General features: G+C 39.9%; 1 protein-coding gene across 7 annotated transcripts in view; it reads right to left on the bottom strand.

Annotated features, from left to right (window-relative positions):
• The window catches only part of RBFOX1 (RNA binding fox-1 homolog 1), a 1862366-nt gene that overhangs the window by 16628 nt on the left and 1824694 nt on the right, over nucleotides 1–21044 (bottom strand). For all 7 annotated transcript variants that reach the window (XM_068565272.1, XM_068565270.1, XM_068565268.1 and 4 more), the window contains one exon: nucleotides 17534–17598. In XM_068565272.1, coding sequence (XP_068421373.1) covers nucleotides 17534–17598 — 65 coding nt within the window. The remainder of the gene's footprint in view (nucleotides 1–17533; nucleotides 17599–21044) is intronic.

Below are 21044 nucleotides of genomic sequence, written 5' to 3'. Positions count from 1 at the left end.
TGGAAGGACCTCTGTTTCTAGCACGATCAAAAGAAGAACCTATTGTAACCAAGAACGGTGATCTGGTTTATCTAAGGGGCAAGCTCTTCGGAATAGCCATTCACTTATCTACGAGGGGGGCCTCATTCGTGAGGTGGCTCTATCCCATCCATACTCGCTAACCCTAAAGACACTTCTCCCTTGAGTCTCTCTTCTGCATTTTCCCTAAGAAACTGTCCAGTGTGCTAGACTCGGGGAAAGCCATGGGAGGCAACCAACACAGATTAAAAAACGGTGATTGGATGAAGAGGGAAAACTTGTAAAAATGCAGCCTACAAGTATGATTATAAAGCAATGAGACCCTTTTCTTTAATTGTGCCAGATTTTTAGAAACTATGATGACTGTCCTTCATAGCACTCTTCTTTTTGACATGATATACTTACCCTTTAAAAAAATGCTACACTTTCTCCATTTCCTTCTTCTTCTTTTTTGTTTTTGTAATCTATATATTTGGACTTTTTTCAGTGTCTTTGATTCCTGGGCAAATTTCTAAACAAAGGGGATTACTCCCATTGATGACTCACTGTCTTCCAAAGAGTTGGCTCAGATGACCTCCAACTATCAAATCGTCTACATCAAAGTTTAAAGAGTTATCACCAACATTTTAAAGAGTATGCCATGGGCTCTGCAGCAGTGCCAAAAAAGGAGTATAAACGTATTTGTAAAAAAATAGTAATCCATTGGATGTATCAATTCTGTACTGACTCTTTTTTTAATCCACACAAGCAATGCCACTACAACCAAGGAAGGTTACCCTAACGTCTTGGAAAAGTGCATTCCTATAAAGCTCATTAATTCCATGGAGTAAGCCTGTGTGATCACCCCTCCCTCTAAACTACCCTTTCATCAATTGATTATAAGTGCAATTAATAGGAAATGCCTGGCAAATAATAGCCTGGTAAGAGATACCCCACATGTCAGGCCAACAGAGGAATTTGGGTAGAATAAGGGGCAGGTTTCATTGTGGTGTCTGTGTCTCCTCTGTTAGCACACTTTTGTATACAATTCTGTTTCTCTTCACTTGAAATTGAAGATAAACCATGTCTTTTAGTCTGCCCATAAAATGATATGACCCTCTCGGTGAAATTATTTACCCCAAATGACCAGAGAGAGGTATGATCAAAGAGATTAATGACCTAGCAGAGAAGTCTGCTGTTTCCAAACTGTCAGGAAAACGTAATGATCAGAGCAACCCAGGTGTGCTCTGGACAGGGGGGTCACCTCTCAAGAGGGGAAAGGAGCCTGGCACGGGGCTGTCCCCTTTTGCTAATCCTAGTCTGCTCTTCACTGTCAGCCCAGGCCTGAGGACCTAAACTTCAAATGCAGTTGGACCTTATTTTCAGCAAACTGGTTTGTGCAGTGGTTGTTGATGATTAAGTCTGGCTGAGTCACTCTCAACCTTGGCTGGACAGGGTAAACAGCTGGTGTGCTTCTAAAATTCCTAGTGACCAGTTAAGTGGGCAGCTCTGTAAGTGGGTCTCAGGCATCAGTAGTTTCTAAAGACCTCCAGGTGATTGTATTATGCAGCCAAGGCTGAGAAGCGCTTGTCTAGCTGAATGGTTCTCACCTTGGCTGCTCCTAGATTCATAGGGAGAGGTTAAAAACAGTAAAGCCGAGCCCTACTCCTGGGGGGTCCTGGCTTAATTGTTCTGGGACTGGATCTGGAAAGAGGTAGCTTAGGAGATGCTCTGCAGGTGCATCTTATATCAGCCACAGCCGGGAAGCACTTGGGGATGGTACAAATGCAGAGTGGAAAGGGGGCGGGATCACCAAATCTCTTGTAGATTTTGCTTCTTTTGCAGCTTCCATTTTGCCACCCACCATGTTGGCCTCTAAGACAACCTATCTGTGTGCTTGCTGAGGGTGCCCAGGAATGGTTACTTCTAGTTTCTGAAGACCTCCTAAAAGAACGGGCTTTAAACCTCATTTCTGCAGAAGCTGGTGAAAAGTGGCCATAGTATCAAGCTTTCTGTTTTTGCTTCCTCCCCTGTTCGTCTTCTTTCACTGTCTCCAATGGATATACTCAAGTTCATCTAGGCAGGGTCTTCCCATTTTTTCCTAGTGAGTCTGCATCTAATTCTCTTTACCATTCTTTTCACCCAGAATTCCTCTCTATTTTTGACCTCTCCCTCTACTCCAGAACTTCTCAAACTTCCCTGAAGACAATTACCTACAATGTTTGTTAAAAATATAGATGCCTGGGTTTCAACCCTGACCACCTGCATCAGAATTTCCAGGAGAGAGGTCTGATCATCTGGCCACCACTCATACCTCCAGGGAGGGAATTGTGGTTCTAGGTAATTTTTTTTACCATGGAGAAATTTAAGAAATCATGCTGAGAAATCTCCTGCAAGTTCATTCTCATTTTCATTTCAAAGCCCACCTTTCCCAGGAAGACTTTTAGATATAGGGAGGCTTTGTGGGAGAAGAGAGGATTGCTAATTTAAGAAAAATAAGGAAATAGTAAATCACCGAGCACAAGAGAGAAGGCTGTGTTTGTCTTGACTCTTCGGAATGTTGACACCAAAGAGCCACTACCTAAAGTTGATGGAGCACTTATCCATGACAGGTGATTGCCAAGTGCTGTGCATATGTATTCATTCAATTTTCCTTACAACCTCTCTTATTATCCCCACATTCATAAACGAGAAAATGGAGACACAGAAGGTTATGTAATGTGAACAAGATGTTAAGTGAAATCTGGACATTGCTGGATTCACTCAAGACTCCGACTCTTTTTTTTTTTTTTTGCTTAAATATAAAAATCATAATAAAAATATTTTATTTTTATTATTTTTAACTAAGTATTTGTTTACAATAAATAAATATTGTAAATAAAAATTTACAATATTTATTTTTAACTAAAGTATTTACAATATTGATCCACAATATTATATTAGTTTCAGGTGTACAACATAGTGATTCAATATTTTTATAGATTAAACTCCATTTAAAGTTATTATAAAATAATGACTATATTCCCCTGTACTTTATATCCTTGTTGCTCATTTATTTTATACATAGTAGTTTGTATCTCTTCATCCCATACCCTTAGCTACCCCCTCTCCCCTCCTTCTCCTCACTTATTCTCTATATCTGTGAGTCTGTTTCTGTTTTCTTATATATATTCATTTGTTTTGTTTTTTAGATTCCAAGACCCCAACTCTCATTCACCCTCTAAGATTCTGCTCAGGGCTGCTCACAACAGAGGGTATTGAGTCAGTGATGGGTGTGGCTTCTCTGCGGAGGAATTTTCTAACATGGTCTTTCTCTCTTTTTAATCTATTACCAGACTTTATGATGTTTTACGATGATTTCTATAAACTGACCACCCAGACTGTGGATCTGACTCAGCTGGTGGTACATTTACATGAGTCCTGTGACTTGCCATGTTATCCTTATTATCCCGCTTTTCATCTTCCGTGAAATCTCATCTCTTGGCAATTCTCTTTTCTTCTAAAAATCACCCCCAGCTGAATCCTAAGAGTCAAATGAAAATAACAGCCAGCCAGTGTTGCTGGAAGGGGTGTGAGAAGCTAGGTATCAACAAGATACAGAGAAAATTCTGGCATAGGTTGGGGTGGAGGGAAAGGCCAGACAGGAGGTTCTCCCATCAAATAATACTGGCTTTAAGTTCTACTGTTAAAGATTCTGGTCATTTATCATTCTTTGGCCTCTTAATTCTTTTTTGTCACTATTGTTACACAAAACTCAGGGTTGGTGCCATTCATAGCAAGTTTCCTTTTGTATCCAATGCTAGGAATATTCAATCTAACACACACACACACACACACACACACACACACACACACACACACATACACTGATATGTGATTAAAACCCTCCAAGCCTATCTACTAAAAAACCCCTACAGCCTGAGAAGTGGGTCTTCTGGTCTGGCAGATGGCAGCCCCAAGATGGCAGTGGGACAAAGTCAATTTAATTCTATCTGTAGTCTCCGGGGCATCTATTAGTTATAAGACAGAGGTTCTCAAACCTGACTGCCCATTACAATCAGCTAAGATTTTTTAAAATATAAAATACCAATCACCAGGCCATTTTTAAAAATATAACATACCAATTACCAGGCCCGATCATTAAAGTACAGAATCTTTGAGAGTGGTACCCAGACACAGGTATGCCTGAAAAGCCACTCAGGTGATTCTAACATGTCTGCCAGCACTGAGAACTAATTTCTCACTGTACAAATATTCTCTGAACATATGTGCCCTGACTTTGCAGGAAATAAGAGTTGTGTCTTCTGGTTTTTTTGTTTTGTTTTGTTTTTAATTAAATTGCACTAGTGTTGATCTCCATCACGGGGAATCTAGCCATGAGTATTTCCTGAACAGTTAAATATAACATGCAGAAAAAAGGTGCTCCTATTAAAATTCTATTTGGTGCCTTTGCTAAATTGTTTACTGGTGTTGTTCATTCACTTCTCAGATGGTTAATGAGGGCTTACAACGTGCCGGGCACCCAGCTAAGCTTAAGGGATTTGATGCCATGCTCATGGCATGTAAATCACTGAGGAATATCTATACTGGGCTTGGCTATCTCGAAGCTCATAATCTAATTATATTTCAGTTTTATCACCTTGAAAGGGAGACCGATTTGCTTGTGATCAGTATTTTACCTCTCTCGCCCTGACTCAGTTCTAAAACTCTAGAACAGTACAAATCCCATTCAGATTCATATATTTCCCTGCCCTGTTGTAATTTATATATATATATATTTATGTGTGTATGTGTGTGTGTGTGTGTGTGTGTGTGTGTGTATATATATATATATTTAGTATTGTATCATATGTACTTCAAGAGGCCATGGCCAATTGTAGAATTGAGGTGAGGTATAAACAAACAAACAAGCAAGCGAATAAACAGTTTGACTATAGACTCCTCTGAAAGGGTCTGTCCTGGTATTTTTTTATTTTAAAAGGGGACTGCATTAACACCCATTCAAAACTATTTTATTGAGCCCCAGTTCCTACTGCTAACACTGCACACATAAAGAAGTTTAAGTGCAAAAGGAGTTAAGTGCTGTGGATCTGTCCCCAGTGTGAATATTCCATCCAAAATCTCTGAGTTTTAGAGATTCAAATGCAAGGGCATCTCCATTTCCTGGAGACCTTGGGGAGAGTCCACTTCTGTAATTTTAGTATCTCCAACATTTAATAATCTCCCCGGTTCCCACTGTACCGCTTTCTCGGCTAAAGTGAAAGAGAACTAACTGTGAGTCTGGAAGCTGGGCCTGGTCACATACAAGCTGTGTTCCAATAGAAAAATCATTTCACCTTTCTGGGCCTCAGTTTCCTCATCTGGAAAATGGGAACAAAAATAGCACCTACCCCTCTTAGATTTTTGTTTGTTTTGTGCAGATTAATGAGAACATGAATGGGAAAGCACTTTATTTGGGGGGAAAACATCATGTATTTTTCTGGCTGCGTGGACTCATGAAAAATATAGGCCTCTCTCTCCCCATAAAGAGACCTGCTGTTTGTGTTGTTAAGTCCTGGGCTTCTGGGATTTTAGGGCAAGTGGGAGATAGTTAAGAGCCTTTCGAGGTTATAGGTCATTTTACAGGTGGGCTGGAGCCTCCAAGGAAGGCAAAATCCCACCTCAGCTTTGGTTGGGCCAGAAGGAGCTTCTCATGTGAAATGGTGCCTATCACAGGGTGGAAATGGGTCTGGCAAGTTCTCTGAACAGCATACGTGTTCTCTAGGGGAAGCAGCCCTCATATGGCTGAGGGGGTCCCCGAGCTTCTGGAGGCTCAGGAAGAGCAGTGGGTGTCCAGGCTGAGGCTCTGGAGGGTGGAGAGGCCACACTGAGAAGGTCTGGGTCCACTTAGGAGTTATGTGCAAAATGAAGTGAGCTGATGGTAGAAAGTTCCCTGGGGTTCCAATAACCCACCTCCGCCACAGTATTGGACTTCTCACCAAGCACAATGGGAAAAGGGCAGCATTGGCAGATTTAGTTTGACTTTTTTTAACCCTTTAAATCTAAAGCCATGTTGATTTGGGGGCTGGGTTTACACTGGGAGAACTGGTTGTTTTTCCTAAGAAGCTGATGCATCCCTGACAGCCTGAGCTCCTTCCTCCTTGGACAGAAAAGAGAAGCAATAATCCAGGAGAAAGATGAACAGAAGGACAGGCTGTTTGATCTCATGGTTCCCAGTTGCTTCTTCCTTCAATATTTTTTGGGCCAAGAACGAAACAAAATATGCCTACAGTTTAGTGATGCTGCTGATAATAAAAATAAGGAGGATGACGATGTTGAGGGTGATGACGATGATAATAATATCCTGAGGGCTACTCAGCATCAGTGCTATTCAAGGAGCTCTTTCTTCATGACCTCAATTAATTCTCACAACAACCCATGGAGGCAGGCATGATTCATCAGCCCCACTTTAAAGATGAGGCAGTTGAGAGTCAATTAGCCTGCCTGTACTACCTCGTGCAGTAAGTAACTTACTGAGATTCAGTCTCTATATGTAAATCTCCGATCACAGTCTGTTGGTGAATAAGCAAAGATTTGCCAACGCATGCACCAGTCAAAGAATAGATACAATGAGTATGAAAGACCCTGCTTTACATCTTGATCAGGCCAATGACAAGTTGAGGAAGGCACAGGTTCCCAGAATGTTAGTGTTATGGTGGGTCCTGAAGATTGCCTCATCTAAAAATGATTTGCACTTTTAGATAGATTTAATTTAATTTGCTTGCTTTTGCCTGTATACATCCAATGCTTTCAAATAACCATATACACCCTAAAAAAATCTGTCAATGATCAACTGAGTTATTGATAACGCCATGCTTTTTCACCACCTCTTTCAGTTTATAAAGCAATGTTCACCTTCATCTCTTTCTGATTCTAACTGGTGTTATGCTCTCCCTTTAGCAGATGACAAAATGGAGGCTCCATAAAGGTAAGAGAAATCAGATGTGACTTTTCCAGGGTACGTTTTACAACAGTGTGAGTTTACAGTATTACACCACCAATGAGGAGATATTAGCATGGAATCACTTTCATTATTCTTGGATCTTTGGAATAAGAAAATGATTATTTGTGGCCCTAAACTAGTTGAGGAAGGAAGTCACAACAGAATGGATTGTGAGGGATGCACAACCATGGACAGCTCTTACTTTCTCCTTTAGGAAGGGAGAGAGCAGAGAGGAGACGTCTACAAAGCAACGAGTTACAATGACAAACTCTCTTACATGTGGAAGATTTGTGGAAGGAGAACTCAGAGTGAACATTATTTACTGCCTGTTGGGGTAGAATTGAAGCATCTTGAGAATGGTGCTTCTCACAAATCACCCCGGGATCTTGAAAGTACAGATTCTGGTTCAGGTGGGGCTTGAGATTCTGCATTTCTCACAAGTTCCTGATGAGGCCAATTTGGTTGGTCTGGGAACAATGCTTTGCAGAGTAAGGCTCTAAGGACCCTCAAGATGAACCACTTCAATCTTGAAATTTTAGAACAGAATAAGGTAAGCGCTTCTTTTCCTGTTGTTTGTTTTAGTTCGAGACAGATATTGAATAAACCATGAAAAGAACAGCAGAGAAACTGTCATTCTGGGAAAGCTGCGGAGCTAATATTTTCCAGGAGACATTTTTCAAGTGTCCCCACCCCCCATAAGCTGGGCTCCTATTCTAGTTACTAGAAGTGGTCCACAAACCCTCTAACAATATAGAAATGGCAGGGGGGAAGAAGTCCCTCAATCTTTTAATGCAATCAAATTTCAAATTACAAAATTGGACCATGAAAGGAGATAGGGATTAAAAGGATGCTAGAAGCATCCAGCAATCCTAGTCTTCTTTTTAAAGAGATTCCACGGCTGCAAAAGCAGTGGGAACCACTGTTCCAGGTTATCAGATGTGTGATGTATGTCTAGACTCTCAGGCCAACACATTTCAATCTAAGTGATTAAGATAATTAAGGGAAAAGGGTGTTTGGCTTTGATTCTGTCTCATCTCCCCACAATCTAGTGATCATATCTGAACATTCACACATCATAATGTAGTAAGAATAAGGCTGGAAACAATGACAACATGGACAAGTTAGTTCCTCCTCAAGCTCTTACCTATCCGACTACCATCCCCCTGAATTCTGATAGCGGTCCTACTCTAAATGTTTCGTATGGAAATTCAAGATGAAATGCACTATGATTTGGAGGACAATCATCTAATTCCAGAAGAATAAATCACTGTGATTCACATCAGGGAGAAAACCATGAGAAGTCATTTATTTCTGTCCACTGACTGTTCACAGGCATGTATTACACACAAATATGAAAATAAAAGAGAGGCCACATTTAAATAGAAGTCAGTTCTTCTGGAAAAGAATTCAAAGTTCTCTTCATAGGTACAAAAGTCAGAACTTGCTTTGATAACGTTAAAAGAAATACTAGAAATTTTTAAGTGAAAAGTTCCCTCTTACCCCCGAAGATAGATTTTCTAGCATATCTGATAGTGGCCAAAAAAATAAAAGGCGAAGTGGAGCAGGTTTGATTTTTGTCACATTCACGAATGCTTCATCAGTTCCGAGTCTATCTGCTCTGCGTATATTCCCTTCTACTTGACTGGAATACTGTCTTCTACGAGGAAGGTTCTTTATTTGCAACAGAAATGGCTCACCAAGAGGCTTCTGTGTACAGGTCCTCATCAGAGGTTTCTGACCAGCCTCTAGAAAGCACTGGGCTTTCTCACCTGCTTCTAAACCTTTCACAGCTGAAGGACCCTGATGGCGCTACTGAAAAGATAGGTTTTATTTGCCTTTTTGTGGCCTATCAAGTCAATGATCTGCAACCCGAAAAGTATGTAATTAGGCCATGATATGACCAAAGGAGTTGTTATATCTTGTCTTGTCACTGGCAAACGTGTCTACCCAAATGGCTGTGACAGCTATGGTCTATTGGGTTTGGAATTTCCTTTAATATCTCCCCAACTCCTTCTTGGTCCAGTCTGTTGACTCTTACAGGCTTGCTTCTTTTTTTAACTGCTTCAATTAAATTATATATTCATCTGGCAGTGCCTAACAGTTGTTAAGAAGCCGTTAAGATTATGGACCAAAGGCAAATAGTTCTTGAAACAAAAACTCGAGCACTTTTTCATTTAACGTGTGCGCGCGCGTGTGTGTACCTGTCTGTAAATTAAAAAGAAGAGAAACTCGGGAAACACACTGATCAGTAACAGCCATATTACTTTTCATCACTGAGAGCTTTGTGTCCATAAACACAAGTTCCCAAAATCACACTGATGCTACCAGCAAGAGCTCTACATTCCCTCCTTCACTATCTCTGAGCCATCTCAATCGTTACCAGATGGAATCAGCATCAACCTGCAGAGCACGTTGGCAGAAAATATAATTATCTTAGTTGTCGTAATTTGTTTGGTGAATGTTCAATCAGAGCTATTGATCCATAGGGAAAAATAAATAAATGAGAGCATGAAATTCCATTCTCTTTGTAATCATTAAGTTATCAAGTTGTGTCTTAGGTATGACTATTTGAAGCTGCAAATGTGCCTTTGCCCTGACTTTGTAACAACAGCATAAGGAGGTAGAAACAGTCCAGGACCTGGACCGACAGACATTGGACTTGAAGCCCAATAGTGGGATTTCCCAGAGTGTACATCACCCTGCCTGGACCTGCTTCTCCTATCCACACACTGGTTAGGATGACCACTTAGGATGACCACACATGTTCTTCTTGTCTTACGACAGTCCTAGTTGAAGCCTGCTGTCCTGGAGTCATTACTACCAGTGCATCCCTTCTCTGTTACATCGTCCCATTTTAAACGATCATTTCAATGTCCCATTTAAAATGATCCATTTTAAATGATCATCATATGGGTGCCCTAACTATACTGCTTGCCTGATCAGGTCATTTGTTCCAATGTTTTACATAGTACCTGGCACACTAGAGACACTACTGAAAAAATTAACTTCAAAACAGAAATCTACGTGGTGAAAAGATTTAAAAAAGTGGCAGGAAACATCATTTAAGACTGCTCACTTTAAGAAAACCTGACATATCAAAATCTAAACGTTGGAGGACTGATCAATTGTGGGGGGGGGCTTACGTAGCCAAAAAAAAAAGCATGTTTTTCCATTAAAAAAATGCAAAACAAAACAAACATAAATTATTCTTGGAACTCAGTGGATTAAAAAGGATTAGAGTTGCATATAATCCTACCTACTATATTTTAAAAGTCTTGTCTACATCATAATCAGTTGAGTATATTTGGTCATTATCCTCCCGAAACTTTGCTTGACTCTGGAATCAGTTAAAGAAACAACAGATTCAAACCCCTGGATTATAGAGATTCAGGTGGAACTGAAATAACCTAGATATTTTTGGTTTCCTCCAAGCTCACTGTTGCTACCCAGATTTAAAGCTCTTAATGGACTATGTTATGGGAATATGAAATAGAATATGAAAAATTGGAATTTATGACTATGAAAATATAAACATGAAAATGAAAACAAGAATATTTTATATACTGCCTTTGATGCACTGAATATTTCACAGGCAGTGTCTCAAAACTTCCATACCACTCTGTGAGACGGAATCAATATACCCACCACAGATGAGGTGACGGAGGGCAAAGAAATGACTTCTCCAGGTTGCTCCACTAAGATGCAATAGAGCCTGGGGATTAAGGGCATAGACTTCAGCTCTCAAGCTGAGCTGAACATCTACTTCACCCTTCCCCAGGCTCGTCTTCCCCATCTGTACCATGGCGGTCAATTTAATATTTAGTGCGACAGTTCAGTGACTGTCTTTGTAAAGCACTTAGAACACTTAGTGCTATCACATAGTATGGACTCCATACACAGCCATTGTTATTATTGCTATTATCATAATTATTGTTATCGTTATCACAGAGAGATGATTTGAATCAAAGTTTGCTCAGTTACTGTATTAAACTTCAAGAAGTCTTAGGAAATAGTGCAAGTACCGAAGTCCTCTATTTCCACCTAATGAACATTTTCATAAGAGCATTCTCATATATATGGCAAGTTTTATTGAAGAAATTTATTTTCATGTAGTATGTGTGCCTTGTAACAGGAAACTCACAGGCAATTCCTGTTTCTTTCTTGTTACCTTAAAGCTGTCTAGAATAATTAGCTTCCCTTTCTCTTCCTGAGGGGATGCTGAATCACCAAAAAAAAAAAAAAAAAAAAGAATCAGTTAAGAAAGTAAACTTTAAACCAAAAAGAAGAATAAGAATATAAATAAAAATAAGAAAATATTATATACAATACTATGTATGAATATATATTTCAACCTGGTGTTCTAATTTTAAAGACTGGATGTGCTTTTCTGGGCACTGGGGTACAGAAGGATATAAATAAAGGCATTAGTGACTCATTACTATTACAAGTTCACAGAGCATCATTTTCTTTTTTTAATTGCAGAACCCAGAAGAGCTCATCAGGATGAGTGAAAACAGTGGAAAAGATTAAAAGCTAAAATCAAGAACAACTTCAACAGGGCACTATCAATAAAAGATAGCGGGGTAACTATTGCTGCCATGTTTTAACTCAACAGGTTAGAATGTGAGTCCAAAATAGCTTCCTTCTGACCCTGAATCCTTGTCTTAACTGCAGATCTATCCCCTCATGAACTAAGCCCTCAGTTTCTCGTTCATCTGAGAATACTATTCTTGGCATCACCAAGCTTTAGAATGCTCTCACTCTATTTTTTCACCCGTGGATTTCTCAGAAAAGATTGAAAATGTAAATAAAATATAATAAGGAGTCTATCGTAGAGCTGCCAACTTTTACTTTGCCAAGGAAGAACATTAAAAACAAAACTGGATAAAAAAAGAAGAAAGCAAAGCTGTTGTCATCATTTCATACAAGAAAAGCTATTTTTCACAGCATATGCGAAAGAAGCATGGGTAAAGCCTGGCCATTCCCCATACAAGGGAGTTGACTGCCATATTACATTGTCCGTGTTCTTCTCCTGTCCTGGTAAACCAGTAAATGTCATCAGGTCTTGAGCTGGCCAAAGGAGCTAGTGCTTCACACAAAGCACTAGGATAAGATCTTGAAATTCCTCCTTGCACACATCTACAAAGAATGGGTGCAGGGGCTTGTGACTGCTTTTTAATCAGAAACAGTTTCAACCCTTACCTAACTTGGTTCACATAAGAGGAATGGGGAAAACAATGAAACTTCCCGCCTTTCTCTGCTTTGCATGGTCTACCCTCATTAAGGGATCCACATTATCCATAGATGAAGCTTTCTATATTCTACTCCACAGCAAGAAAAAGTCAAATTGTTAAGTCCCTAAAGTATAACAGTATTTTAAAAATTAACATTTCTACCAAAAAAACCCTTAAATGGTAAATTAAATTTTCCATTCAGGGTGCTCATATGCTTTATAGGCTGGCAACCCTTTAGTTTTTAGTCTGTATGATTTGGTAAGGACTCCACATAAAATGGTGTATCGTTTTAAATGCAATTATTAGCCTTATTTTAATGACGGCATTCCTCTATTATTTAATCTAAACCCAGGACACAAAAAGTCCTAAAATAGAGAGGGAGTACCCACATAAATGGAAATCAACTCAAACCCCTTTAGCTTTTCAGTTTAGATCAAACTAAGATTGTACGTAAGGATTTAGTTCTACGTCCTGTAGTTTAGCTTATGATGAAATATTGTAAGAGCATAGAGATAGTTTTTTCCTATCTGTCCATACTTCCTTCCTTCTTTCTTTCTTTCCTTCCTTCTTTTCTCTCTCTCTCGCTCACCTTCTCTCTCTCTTTTCTTTTTCTTCCATTCTTCCTCCCTCCCTCCCTCCTTCCCTCCCTTCCTTTCTTCTTCTCTCTTCTCCCTTTCTTTCCATTCATCCACCTAACCACCTATGTATCTATTTATCTATCACCTATATACCTTTCTATCCATCTATCCATCCACCCATCTATGCATGTATGTATCCATCCATCCCTACCACCCATATAATTTTAAATAGTTGATCTACAGATCAACCTCTCCATGACCCCAAAGACATGACTACTTATTCCTATTGAGTTTTAAGAAAGAACGACTAATCTATTTATCTCTGAGATAGAACCTTTTATTCATAGGTTGTGAGTATCACATTTAAAGATGTTCTAGCATGGGGCTTGTGACTGGCTGAACTTGACAAGTCCTGACCTCCTTGTATTAAGATTTACCTAGATACTGTTATGAGTCCTCCATGAGGTCCTAAGGCAGAAGTGTGTGTGTGTGTGTGTGTGTGTGTGTGTGTGTGTTGTGTATACATATATTTTCCACATATGTATATGAATAATATATATACACAACACACACATATATATGTATGACCATACATATATATATTTCAAGTGCAGAGAGCAAGATAATTGATATTATGGCATTTTAATTGGGTTTCCATTAAGCTGAGCTATATGAAATTGCCAGTATTGCACCATGTGGGGCACACAAGGGTAGCAATTTCATATGGTACAGTCCAACATTGCTGATGAAAGTTAAAGGTCTCAAAAAACAAACAAAAAAGGGTAGGAAATAAAACAAACAAACAGAAGGCTGTTGCTTGCTGTCTCTTTTGCTCAGTCTAGGGGCACCTGTTTGGCCAGAACTACTACTGTATGTCAGAAGCTGCTAACTTTCAGGGATCTTTACGGAAATGCATGTCTTATATGAAAACAGTGGCCCAGGGTAACTATCAGGGCAACTGGATCGTCGTGAAATCTTGGAGTGAACTACGTTATTACCTTCTTCTCTAGCTGGTCTGAATTGAGTTCCCTTCTGCCCTAATGTGGAGGGCCGTTTCCATGCACTGGTTGTTAGGGGATGTTAGAATGTTTAGCAAGCAGGACAAGCGTGACAAATGTCTGCCTTTTTGGCGCGGTAACATTTTCATCAAAGCAGTGTACACATCAGACATATTTACCCAAATATCTGTAGCATAATTCATGGAAAAGGAAATCTCCCCCCGCCACCACCCCCTCCGCCTCCCAGTCTGGCTGCCCAAAGATGCAACAAGGACCAAGTCGTGGACACAAAGAAACCGAAAGCCAATCAATAAAGAGAAGCCTGTCCCCAGGCTTAATTCAAGCAAGCCATTCATTGAGCTACTGTGATGATGGACCTGTCAAATCCAGAACATACCACGAACACATCAGCAACACCAAGTGGCATGCAATGACCAGATGACCGTCGGCCCCACTGCCATGCTTTGATTGGTTCAAGCTCAGAAAACCATCTCCCTTGAGAGTTCGGACAGTTGGCTTTCCACAAATCAAAGTGAAATTAGAAGTGAAGATTTGAGGTGAGGTCAAAGGCTTACCAAGTGTTTCCTAAATGCCAAGGAAAGATGTTTGCCTATTGTCATTCAATTCATCAATAAGACTATAAAATTACCTAGTCCAGTCAGGTCTTTTTCTTTGGGGGAAATCTCTGCCCACACCAGATGGTCTTCATTCTGGAGGTCAGCATTCAGAAACTCTCAGGGTACCCCGAGATAATCAGCACGTGATCATTTAACCAAGAAGATGTTGGGTGGGGAGTTGCAAGGTGGCCGTCAAGGACCTTCTGGCCAGTCCTGAGGTTACTGGAGTTCAAGATTTTCCAAAGGCCCCTGAATCCTTAATTTGATGAGGGCTTAATTTGTGCTGATAAAAGGTAAAATTCTACCGACTGGGGACATCAAACTTCTTTCGCTTTCAAGACTTCTGAAGAGTGAATCTCATGATTAGAGAGAAAGTTTGTTGCAGTTTCTGTTTTGATCAAGTTGACAGCCAGTGAGCGTGACCCAAACATTCTTTATTCCTGCTGATTTTACTTCCTATTTTGAAGGAGTTTCTTTGGGTTAAGAAGCTTTTCTCTTTGTCATCCTGCCTTTCTTCTAGAAAGTAGGAACTAAGAGTCTCTCCCTACTGATATTACACTGTGATTGAGTAAAAAGAAATGATTACACAGCTGCCCCGAGATAATTCTAGATAACTGGCATCTTAATCTTGATTCGAAAGCTATTCTGATCATTTCACATTTTCCCCCAAATATGTGTCTTCTCTAAAAGGGTCTTCCTTCTCTTTACCTGCTTACTAAAAATAAAAGGAAGTACCACCATTTGATAAATACACTTTACAAATCAAACCAGAAACATCACTTTAAAGATTGTTTTCTGGTAATTTACCTATTACTGCATTTCCCTCAATGCAATATTTCCATATGTGGAAAGTGTCTTGCTTATAATAAAGTGAAGTAGGGCTAGCAATCAATTGCCTCAGCAACCAAAAAGACCTAATGTGCAAATTTCTTTAATGAACAGCAAGAGGCCAATTATATGGACAAGAGTATATTTAGTTGGTTTCTTCAGCTGAAACTATTACACCAAAGTGGGAATTGCAGAGTTAGTCAAGATTTACCAAACCAAGAATGAGGGCAATTTTTCAGTAGGACATGTTGCCAGTGAGAAATCTTAATGATATTAAAACAACAGATTTCATAAATACATTTGCATATATGGTGCCCCCAAATGCAGCAAAATTTTAACTTAATTTTTAAGATGAATGCAAATAGAGATGGCCAGATTCTCAAGTAATTCTATCTAAGAATAGTATTAAACATTGTTTTTTATTTTCCAAATGTCTAGATTGGGTTTATTAAAGAAAGCAATTTAAATTATATCTTTGTAATTAACCTTTTTTTCAGCTTGGGGATAGATGCACTTATACTGAGAAGCAAGATAAAATATCCAAAGACATAAATCTGTTTAAGATTCTTGTAATTATGCAGCAGGCTAAAGTTACTATGATTATAATTATATACAAAGTGGGTGTTGGAGAATTTAGCATCTAGAGATATTTTCATAAAAATAATCAAGGGTTGTAGATGAACCACATTACAATTGATACTTTGTGAATCTTCAGTGTGCAGAATTTAATAGCATTAAGACTTTTCATTTGTAGAATGATCTTGAGGATTTCAAGATTGTCATCATTTTCATTAGCTTTTTTGACCCTCTCAATTTCCCTAATCTAGTGTCAAAGTGTATTGAAGACAGCAACTTCTATAGAACATATTTTGCATCCTGGCAACTGATGACTGGGTAACTGGATAGTTTAGGTAATTAGAGCTGCACATTGACAATAGTTTGGGTTCCTCTGGAAGCTCCCTCCAGCCTTGAGAGCTCGTGATGGCTGTTCATAAGAAAACAGGAATAATACCTGCATACATCCAGACAGCAGATCTCAATTCTATCTTGCCAAAGAGCCATTTTATTACAAGTTTAGGCAGGGGGTTTTCAAAGTGAGGCTTTTTGGGTTCAGGAATTTCTTTTGCTTTAGTATGCCTCAGAAGAAGTCTGTAGTTAACAATGAGCTAACGACACATCTTGTGAGAAATGGAATGGAACTGCAGAGAAAGCATACCACAGCAAACCAAGATAAGGACTGAGTCACAAGAGGCCGGGGAGGAGAACCAGTGTCTGCCGACACTCCCCATTCTCGAGTCCAAGACATCGCCTGCTTACCTGTGGGACCCAGCATGCCTCAGCCACACATGCAAATTGGTACCATTACTGTTTTATTCATGAAACATATTTTTAAATTAAAGGAGTCATTACCCAAAATAAGCACCCTCCATGACATTTGTGCATGCAGAGCATCTGAACATTCACATTTATGTCCTCAGAAAACAGAGCCAACGATTTGCATTCAATATGGAAACGCACACTTTTTTTTTTTTCAAAGCACTTATACAAAAATAGCTGTGGCTTGCCATTTCAGAAACCGAGTCATCTGTTAAGCCTGGGTAACGCGTAATAGAGCTCCTCCATCCCCCAGCCTTCACCCCTGCCGCCATCCAATTCTGACTTCTGCATTTCTTAAACCCTTCCGCTGCCAGTCTTAACATGTGGTGTGCATTACAAATAAATGTTGGCTTCTGTTCGTAGGAACGGTCATTGGGCATTGCCAAAAAGAACGACTCTCCTTATGAATGCCAGATACACCTCCCCCATTCCTTTGGTTTGGATTAAAAACTGCAATACGGGGAATGCTTTCCTGGATGTACAAAGATGTAGAAAAAAAGGGAAACGGGGTGCTGAAAATCGAGGTAAACCTGCAGGATCATCTCCTGGTTTTTGTCCTATGAGTTAGATGAAACCAGGGTCTTACAGAGAAGACCATGAGAAGGTTGTACAGGGAGTATACTTTGTGCATGCAAGGTGTGCTGTCACAGGAATTGAGATCTGAAAAACAACTATGCACGGACAAAATGTTATCACTACCTTTGTGTCTCAGCAGAGAGGGCGAGTGTTCAGAATGAGCTAGGCGTCATTGTGCATCCTCTCTCTATGTGGCCCCGTGTTGACCTTCACCATGAGACCTAACTTTTGGGGTGCTGCCTCCCCAGCAGTCACGCATTTGCACCAAGACCAGACGAGAATCTCGTCTCCCACGAGTTAAGTTAATTTCCAGGTAAATGTCAAGCATGAGAAGGAAGGCCCTTACCTGTCACTGTAGGCAGCGGCAGTGGCGGGGGTGGGCTGGGCGTAGCGATATGCAGCGTAACCACCCTAAAACACAAGGAGAAAGCGGACTTAGGAACGCAGAGGAAGCCAACGCAGGGCGCCTGATTGTGAGACCACATCAGAACAGTGGTTACCCACCTCTAACAAACTAAAGTGGAGGTTAATGAAAGCTTAGTATGAAAACACGCCAGAAAGATGGGGGGTGGTCCACCAACCCCAGCTGGATGTTAAAGGTTAGCAGTTGTAAGCGTATCCCAAAGGGACAACCCAGAGACCCTTTGAAAGAGATGTACCTACATGTTAATTAATGGTAATTGTTTTGGGGTGGGGAGGATTATGGGGAATTATTTAAATGCTTTTTATGCTTTGCTGAACTTTCCAGATTTTCAAAAATGAGTATGCTTTACCTTTACTTACCAGCTATTAACTTACATTTTATTCAATCTTTGATTACTTCCTTAAAAATCCAACATTGGTCAAGCTAATGCCCTGCTGTCTTACTTTGATATTTATTTAAAAAATAAGATAACCCTTTGATTGAAAGTGTATTAGGCATCTCTTGCACGTGTAGTTGTTCAACCACTAAAGCAGTTAAAGAAGACTGTCTCCAGCTTTCTAAATGTCACGTAATGATTAAAAAAAGGAATGGTGAGCACTTAAAAATTCTGTCTTTTCAGCTAAAGATATCACACTGGTTCAGATGGAGAATTTGTTTGGTGTGGAAAATATAAAGTCTTCCAATTTGTAAATAAAATCATTAGGAGAGAAAAAAAGTCTGAGAAAAATAATTAACACTTAGTTGTATGTACCAGTAATTGCAATTGTTCAATTAAGCAGAGGACAAACAAATGGGCATATTCTAAAGGAACTGTGTTCAGTGGAGCATTGATTATCAAACTGTGAAAATAACAGAGCTCCTTGCTCAGCAGACCACAGCGATACATCAACCACTGTCGAATGATTTCAGCACACTTAACAAGCAGGATCCAGTATCCACCGATAATACAGGGACCATTCAGGTTCTAATTAGAATACATAGTCCCATAATCCTCTGGGAGAAGGGTTCTCACCCTCACTGTAAAGGGGCAATTCAGGACAGACTGCGATGTCAGAGGGCATCTAACAGCATAAATAACTGGTGTAATGGGGGGATTTGGTGGTAGAGTTTTGGGTGAAGGAGTTCATTATATTTGGCTCCAGGTATAGGATAGAAAACAGATGAATGAGAAAATTGCAAGAAGCATCTATCAAAACGTTCTGTCATTTATTGTCGTTTATTTCTACCCTTTGCCAATCACAGCCACTTTCAGAGCAAATTCGCTATCATTTTACACAGCAATTCCAAAAAGCTAGTTTCTCCTTAATCAAGTTCCTTCTCTGGATCATGCTAGAGAGGATACCTCCCAGACATTCTGACAGATAATCACCAATAATCTGGAGCCAGTATTAAAAAAAAAAAAAAAAAGTCTCCCTTGAAAAACAATGTGAAAGTTAAAAAAAGAGGTCTTACCCAGACACCACCTGGTGTTCCAAACACCATGTTCTCTAATTAGGAATGGAGAAACTCATTAAATGTGCTGAGGAGATGGAAAACCAAAGCAGTTGTCACACCCAGCACCAAGCTCCAGATACAGAGTGATGGGCTGAGGGAAAATCGGGGTCACCAGATTTCTGGAGCCATTCTTTTCATCTGCTTGCCCATCTCTTCAGCTTTCATCACGCAGCCATAAAAGACACAGGTGTGCAGGTATGTATGTTCCTGAACTTAATGAGGAAGGGAGGGGCTGGCATTGGCTTCCTGATTGTTAGGAGGCCTTAGCTGCAACCAGCTGAAAGCTCTGAATGGAGAAAGATTGAGTGTGTGCTTTATTTTTTCTTTCACTTCCAGAACGGAAAACAAAAGTTATTGCAAAGTTCTTTGCATCAAGTGCCATGTCAATCAATCATGCCTTGGTGACTGTGAATTTGATCCCAGTAAAGATTTCTGGCCACGTCCTGCTTGCAAACCTTCTTTGAACTCTGTACGACTCCCCCAACTTCTGCAATGTTTTCCATCAATGGAAGTAGGTAGCAAGTTTGATAAGTGGGAAAAAATGTGGCAGTGCAAATAGAATATACCTAAAACAAACTTCACTGACTATTAGGTTGATACTTATTGCATGAATATAAAATGGATGTGTGTCCACCTGGGATCCTTCAGAGGGACTTATCTATGAAGCTTCGGGAAAGATCCATCCTCTGTATGTTTGCATAATGACTTGGCCATTTAGAGAAAATAAATGTGTGTTTTCATGCAAGACAGGCACAAGTGGTCAATGTCCTGACACTTATCTTTGTTATTTAAGAATGTGTTTACAAGTATTCCTGATTCATGAGTCAAGGTCATAGTTTGCTAAAGTCTGTGGAACCAGTGGAGAGATTCTGACCCTGGTCAGTGATCTTCTTGCTGTCCAGTAGACCTGATGATATCAGAAACCTTCTATATCTTTGCTGTCCAGTATGGTAGCTGCTTGTCCTAAACGTCTACTGAACCCTTGAAATGTGGCTGGTACACCAAATGGAGTTTTTGATTTATTTAAGTTGAGTTCATTTGAATTTAAATGTACATAACCACATGGGGCTGGTGGCTACAGTATTGGACAGGCCAGGCCTAAGTGATCCCTGAAATATGTAATAATTGGAAGAAGAAAAGGACTGATGGCTTGATGTCCCCACATCTATATACTGCATTGTCTTCGTTCGCTATTTTTCTTCTGTATGAAATCCATTTAAGGGGAAAACCAGAGTTGTGTATTAACTCCGCATATGTGTTCATACACTGAAAAATGATCAAAAAAATACAAACTGCTTTAATTAGCCGTTCTAACAGGTGACTCTAATCAATTTTATTGCCCTATATTTTGCGGCTCGCTGAGCATAGCCAAAGCTTCTGCAAGGTTCTGGAGTAATGTCTGAAAAAAGAAGCACTCACTTCTATTTGTGGTCACCAAACCATGTTCACATTGAAACTGGTCCTCCCAGACCTTAGGACAAAAAAATGTATCCTTGACAAGTAGATTTTTCCCACCACCAAACCAAAGGTAAAAAAGGGATGACAAACACAAAATGGTCTACACTCCCTACTCACAAAATGTACTCACTTTCACAGGCTAGGCAGCAAAACACAAGTGTGAACTTATAGAACATACACATTTTAAATGTCATTATGGATTTCCCCTCTCAACCTGGCCCCCACCACCAGATGCGGCCATCGGAGATACTGACTCACACGGTCAGAAACACTTCCTTTGTTAGCAAGACTTCTGAAGGTCCACTGGGGGAGGTTATCAATTAAGGGCCTTTAATGATGCTCCGATGAACCACTTTCAAAACTGTGCTTGGTGGGATATTCATAGTGGCAGGGAAGGGCAAGGTTTCATGACCAAACAGGTTTGGGAGATGCTGAGTGAAATGAAATGAAACTGGATACTCATTTGTGGAACTTTGTAAAG

The sequence above is a fragment of the Eschrichtius robustus genome, chromosome 16, assembly GCF_028021215.1.
Source record: "Eschrichtius robustus isolate mEscRob2 chromosome 16, mEscRob2.pri, whole genome shotgun sequence".
Classification (NCBI taxonomy): Eukaryota; Metazoa; Chordata; class Mammalia; order Artiodactyla; family Eschrichtiidae; genus Eschrichtius; species Eschrichtius robustus.
This window is presented reverse-complemented; position numbering and strand designations above follow the sequence as displayed.